Raw genomic sequence first — 6,197 nt, 5'->3', positions numbered from 1 at the left:
GGGTTCTGCCTGCGGGGACACCGGCAACCCCCCAGCCCCCGGCGCCTGCCGCAGGTCCCCAAAATGTGTCCGTGCCCCCAAAATGCCGTTTGCGCCCCCAGCACCGCATTGTTGGGGAACTTCGGTTTGCTCGTCCCTCCGCCATAGAAGCGAGGGGTTTGTCATCTGCTCTACTGTCCCTCAAAAGCTGATTGTGAACACCGGAATTTTCATTTATCATGAATAGTTTCCATACACTTTGATTTAAGGTTATTAACATTCTATAGACAGTGGCATCTTTAATATGTGGCGATCGCTTCTAAAGACTAATCTCATTACCCTCAAATAGTCATAAAATATGATTTTATTATACTTACGTATTTAATTAGACGGCCAGCAATGTAATGGATTTTGAGATCGGGTAGAGCAACAGCTTTGATAATTCACTTATCTTTGGCAATAGTCATTAACCCCCAACACCAGCAAAATAGATTGCTTTCCAACACATCCCTTTTTTTTTTTTTTCGCCTCACCCCTTGGAGATCGGGTCGGGGGCGTCTTCTGATAACACAAATCGGACTTCGATTTTCACCGAGTCATTAAAATATTAACGCACGGACCTTGGCAGTAGCCCCCAGCCCCTCAAAACCAAACCAAACCAAACAAATTAAAGAGAAAAGGAAGCCCTAACCCCGCAGCGGGCGGAAAGAGCTCATCACTCGAGGCGGATATATCTATATGGACGCGGCGGACATATAGCTGTGGATATATATGTCTGCGTGTGTGAAGACTTCAAATATATATATATATTTATGTGCCTGTCTCTGCCTGTAAACATATATATATATGTCTGATCGCGGAGGGGTGCTGCGTGCCTCCAGCATCAGGCCACCCTTTGTCCGCCCTCTAGCTCCCCTCCCCTACCCCAAACACCCCCACGACCCTCCTCCCGGGGTCACGTCTCCCTGCCCACCCTTCCACTCCCTGTCCTGCGGCCCACGAGGCGGGGGGGGGTGGGGTGGTCACCAGTGGCTTGAAATGGTTCCTGGGAGCCACTTTGACGATGACACGCGGGAGCTCGCCGGCGCGCTCCCGCCCGGAGCCCCGAAGGGGCGGGGGGTGTGGAGGGGAGTCTGGGGGTCCGGGCGAGAGCGCGCCGGCGAGCGGTTGAACCCCACGCTCCATATATGGCTGTGATTCCCGCCCACCGCCTGCGTCAGCGCTGACGACACCTCTCCCGCGGTGGCGGGGGCCCGGCTCCCGGGGAAGGGCGCGCTCCTCGGGGAGGGAGGGCCGGGCTCCGCGCGCCTCCGTCCATTCCGCGAGACGCCGCGGGCCCGCGCCCCGTCCTCCCGTGTGCCCGGGAACACCTCCGCGGTAACCAGCGCCTTTTTTTTTTTTTTTTTTTTTTTACCCCGTTTATTTGTCTTTTGGAGCAGGAGAGCCTTGCCAGAAAGTGGTCGATTCAGCAGTGTCCTGAAGCTTTTTTTTTATTTTTTTTTTTTATTTTTTTTTTCTTCTTCCGAGGCGGTTTTAGGATGACACCACGTTGAGCGCGTCTGCAAACAACAACAAAAATATTTATTCTTTTAACGCCCCCCCAAAAAAAACCAACAACCTCGCAGTGTCGCCGGCTGCAGTTACACTTTTTCTTTCTTTTTTTTTTCCTTTTTTTCTTTTTTTTTTTTTTTTTTAACCACCAAACTGGAACGCCGTCCAACTCGCCGCACAGAAGTACTCAGTAAATTGTTTATGTCGTGCCAATACAGGACAGATTGAAGAAGGAAGCAAGACTTGAACTGGGCTTTTCTCCTACTGATCACAGGGAGTAAAGTCATCTCTTATATTCCAGTCGCCAAGGAGAGAGAGAGAGAGAGAAAAATCAAGCAACAACCAACCCACCCCGTATCTGACATTTCCCTCAGTTTTAACCCCTTTTGGTTAGGAGCTGGTTTTGCCCAAATTTGTTTTAATGTTTGGGATTCAGGAAAATATACCAAGAGGTGGGACGACCATGAAAGAAGAACCGCTGGGCAGTGGGATGAACCCCGTCCGCTCCTGGATGCACACCGCGGGGGTAGTGGATGCGAACACGGCCGCCCAAAGGTACGTCTGCCAAATCCTCTCCCGGCGGTTTTCTCCTCCTGTATTTCTCATCCCGGCCGTAAATTCCACCACCCACCACCCCCCCACCACCCCCGCCCGCCCCGTATCAGTTACAGCCTCCCCGCTCCGCGCCGCTCCGCGCTCCCCGCGGCCGCGGTGCCTGCGCGCCCCTTCCCGCCGCTCTCACCCACGCCTTGTCTTGTTTTCTCCCGCAGCGGCGTGGGGCTGGCTCGGGCACATTTCGAGAAACAGCCGCCTTCCAATCTCAGAAAATCCAATTTTTTCCACTTCGTCTTAGCTCTGTACGACAGGCAGGGGCAGCCAGTGGAGATTGAGAGAACAGCTTTTGTGGACTTTGTGGAGAAAGAGAAAGTAAGTCTGCCTGTTACCTTATTTTTATTCAATTTATTTTTTTTTAACCCCCCCCGTTTAAGCGTGATTTAATTGGCGAAAGCCGGTTTCCAGCCGCGGCAGCTCTATAACGGTACTCCAGAGGCGCCCAGACCACGTGCGGGTCCCCCCGTTATTACGGCCGCTCCGAATAGATCCCGGGTCTAGAAACTTATCGCCTTATTTTAACGCAGGGAAAACGGCTAAACATGACATATTTGCCCCGAGATAATGACATCATCAGCGCTCCACAAAGTGGGCTGAATTTCTGCGAACTGGTTAATTCCGAGCCGCTTCAGGGACGAGGAAAATGTACGTCAGGAGGAGGGAGATATTTTTCATGCTAAATGTAATTATTTATCGTTACTTGCAGGAGCCAAACAATGAAAAAACTAACAATGGAATTCATTATAAACTTCAGTTATTGTATAGCAATGGTAAGTCGTCGTTACCTCGTTTTTGAACGTCTGTGTGCCGCAGAAAAGTCTTACTTTCTTTTTCAAGGCCTTTTAGAAAAAGGATAGAAAGATTTTTTTGGAGATTAAAATTACACGCGTGTAAACACGGCTCTTTCCCTGGCATATAAGGAAAACAAAACATAAACGATCGATAAGTCAATGGTACTTCACATGATTAACCGGTCGGTCTTGAAGTGGAAAGTAAAAAAAAAAAAGGGGGATCGATAGCTGCTCCCGCGGAACATCACTTTTAAGTGACTTTTTTCACTTTTGCCAATTAATGGTAATTATTGGGACGGGGCGCGCGCACGGAGCAGGCAGAGCGGAGCCCCGGCCCAGGAGCAGCGGGTTCCCCGTACGCGAGAAAAAGCCCGCGGGGGGACGCGGGGTTTTGTCAGTCCCAGCGCCCAAAGCACCGCTGGTCTCGCGTGTTTCCCTCCAGCCGTGGCCGAAGGTCCGGCAGCAAGCCTGGCCGGGGTGGGGGCTTGGGGGCGGACGAGAGCTCTGTCACCGGGTGATTCCTGCCGCCTTTTTTTTTTTTAATTTTTTATTTTTTTTTAATTATGTTTAAGCCTGGCGCGAGTGCCGATCCCTGCCCATTGCAGTTAATTGCCTGACCTCATGCTTTCATTCTGTAATTTGGGAGGTTCGCTGTTGAAATTCTGATAGGAATTTGTCTCTGCTTTCCCTCCCCAGGAGTTAGGACAGAGCAGGACCTGTATGTTCGCCTAATAGACTCAATGACCAAACAGGTGAGAAAGTTTACGCTTTTCTTAACGCGCAAGTTACTCAGCTTGTATTTTGCTCTTTGCTTGGTGGGGGGGGATATATTAGACCCATAGACCGCACCTACTTTTAATTTACCTGAGCGGGGAATTCGGATACCTGAGGGTATTTTGAGAAGCGAGGAAAGGTGTGTTGTTGCTGCTATGCGAGGAAGCGTTGGCATCGTTAAATAGTGCGTGTGGCATTAAGTACAACGTCATGTGAACAGATGTTTGATATAATTAATTTAGCGAGGGAGAGAGGAAAAAAAAAAACCCCACAACCATCAGGATGCCCAGATTTATTTTTAAATGCACTTTTTCCGTCCCCTTTGTAACTTTTTTTGGCGATATTTTTCCTCGGTGAGAAAAGGGCAGCCCTCTTCCTCAGGCACTCCGAAAAGTGGCCTGGGATTAGTCCTTTTCTTTTATAACGCGCTCATCTAGTAACGCGAGACGTTTATTTGGATTTAAAAGTTAAATGTGCTGAGGTGAAAAGTCATCTTGTTCTCCTCTAGTCCATATTCACCTCTCGGCCCCCCATCTCCATAATTCAAACTCCGTGCTCCAGGGGTCACCCAACCCCGTCCATTTCCCCGAGATCAGCTTCTGTTTCTTCCTCAAACCTCTGTCATACCTTGTAAATAACATAATTACAAGCAGCTCCTTATTAAATTATTTAACCTGTCTTGGTCAACTTTTCCGATGATAACTACGTGTTATCAGCATCGCAGTGCAGCAATTAAAGACAGAAAGCTACTTTCTAGCTTTGGATTTAATAAACTTTTTTTTTCCCGGAGACACATTTCACCCTTTTTTTGCTTGGGTTTCTTTTTTTTTTTTTTCTTTTCTTTTTTTGAGGGGGAGCGGGGAAGAAGGTGAGAATGGGGAATAATTTACAATGTTCTGGAAATCAGATACCAGAGATGGAAATTAAAACCATTCCACTAACCTGCCGGTGTTTAACACCCCGGGCGCGCTCTGCCCTCCCGGCCGAGGCCAGCCTGCCCACATGTAGTATTTTTACTAACTTTGCGGTCCCCGAGGAAGGGGCGGGCGGGACCTTCCCGCGGGCGCGGAGCCGAGCGGGCAGCCCGCGGGCACGGCCGCGCTCCCCGCTCCCACTCCGCAGCAACTTTCCGCTGCTCTTGACCGAAATCGGCTTGGATCTAAAACGCCTCCAAGTAGTAAAACAGTGGGATTTGCTCCCGGAGAAGAGCGGAGCTGCCGGGCGAGGTACGATTCCTCTGACAAAGGCGCCGAACCCTCCAGTAATTATCGCACCAGGTTACAGGGGAGCCCTTTTAAACTCCGGAGCGCTCTCGAGTTGACAATGTGGGCTTATTTCCTTTGTATATAGCGGCTAAATGTTTTCGGAAATCGCTGTAGTAGTCTAATTAAGAGGCTTACATAGGCAGCTGTAAGTTTCGTTAGCGATGAATAAAGGAGCAAAGAGGATACGCTTTAAGTACACTTTTATTGTTCGTTTAGGCTCCGTACCTTTGCAGCAGAGAGAGTGCTGAAAATAAAAGCTTTTAATCTCTCCTCACTGACGGGAGAGAGAGGAGAAAAAAAAATAGCCCAGTAACTGATCAAAGAGTCAATGGCGCTGAACCGACAGCTTATGGATTTCTGTTTGTGCTACAAAATAAAAAATAAATCACTTATAAATACGCGGTTTCATCAGAGGAAAAGTAACAATCGCCAGAAGTTGTACGGCACGCTGCAACTGCAGCCACAGCCGGTCGCGGGCTGCTTGTGGTGCCTGCGCCGCCGCCCCTTGCCCCTCTGCTGGTGGGGCAGCCGGGCCCCCCCGCTCAGCCCCGCTGCTGGGGGCCGCCCCTCGGGGGCAGCCGCGCTCGGGGTTCGCCTCATCATCCCCCCCCCCCGCTAATTAACACCGGGGGAGCTTGCAGGGGGCTGCCTCTGCCCGGCCCCGGCGGCGGGCAGGCAGGCGGGCAGGGTCGCGGGCGGGCGGGCAGGCAGGCGGGCAGGGTCGCGGGCGGGCAGGGTCGCAGGCAGGCGGGCAGGCGCCGGGAGCGGCGGGGCGAGCGCGCACCTCTAGCTCCGCACCATCTGTTCGAGCCCATGCTCAAAACCCACTCAGCCGTGCGCCCCGACGCTGCCTTTTTACCGGAGAAAAATCATTGTTAGCAGTTTCAAAATAAACACCAGATTGCCCATTAGCGCTTTCTTCCCAAATATCATCCGGTAATAACCGTATCGCTGTGCGCGCTGCCGGGATTCCTCAGGGCGCTCAGGCACTGCTGCGTTTGTCAGGAAAAGCCCCCGGAGCTGCTCCGGGGCCGCTCGGCGGGGGCACCGGGGGGCTGCCGGGCCGGGGCCGCTCGGAGGCAGCATCGGGGGGCTGCCGGGCCCCGTCCGCCGCCCAGCTCCTTTAACCGCGCCAGTAATATCACTGCTTTCGGAGACGGAGGGGGGAGAAAAAAAAAAAAAACAAACCCCAAAACCCCAAGGCAGAGGGCGGCGGGGAGAGGCC

At 51.8% G+C, this 6,197-nt stretch overlaps 1 protein-coding gene across 4 annotated transcripts in view; it reads left to right on the top strand.

The window, feature by feature from the left end:
- Nucleotides 1-213: 213 nt before the first annotated feature.
- Nucleotides 214-6,197, top strand: part of EBF3 (EBF transcription factor 3) — a 121,100-nt gene continuing 115,116 nt past the window's right edge. For all 4 annotated transcript variants that reach the window (XM_082002578.1, XM_082002577.1, XM_082002576.1 and 1 more), the window contains exons 1-4: nt 214-2,085; nt 2,301-2,457; nt 2,849-2,912; nt 3,630-3,685. In XM_082002578.1, coding sequence (XP_081858704.1) covers nt 1,952-2,085; nt 2,301-2,457; nt 2,849-2,912; nt 3,630-3,685 — 411 coding nt within the window. In that variant the 5' untranslated portion in view covers nt 214-1,951. The remainder of the gene's footprint in view (nt 2,086-2,300; nt 2,458-2,848; nt 2,913-3,629; nt 3,686-6,197) is intronic.

Source organism: Phaethon aethereus (genome assembly GCF_964289735.1).
Source record: "Phaethon aethereus genome assembly, chromosome: 7".
Classification (NCBI taxonomy): Eukaryota; Metazoa; Chordata; class Aves; order Phaethontiformes; family Phaethontidae; genus Phaethon; species Phaethon aethereus.
This window is presented reverse-complemented; position numbering and strand designations above follow the sequence as displayed.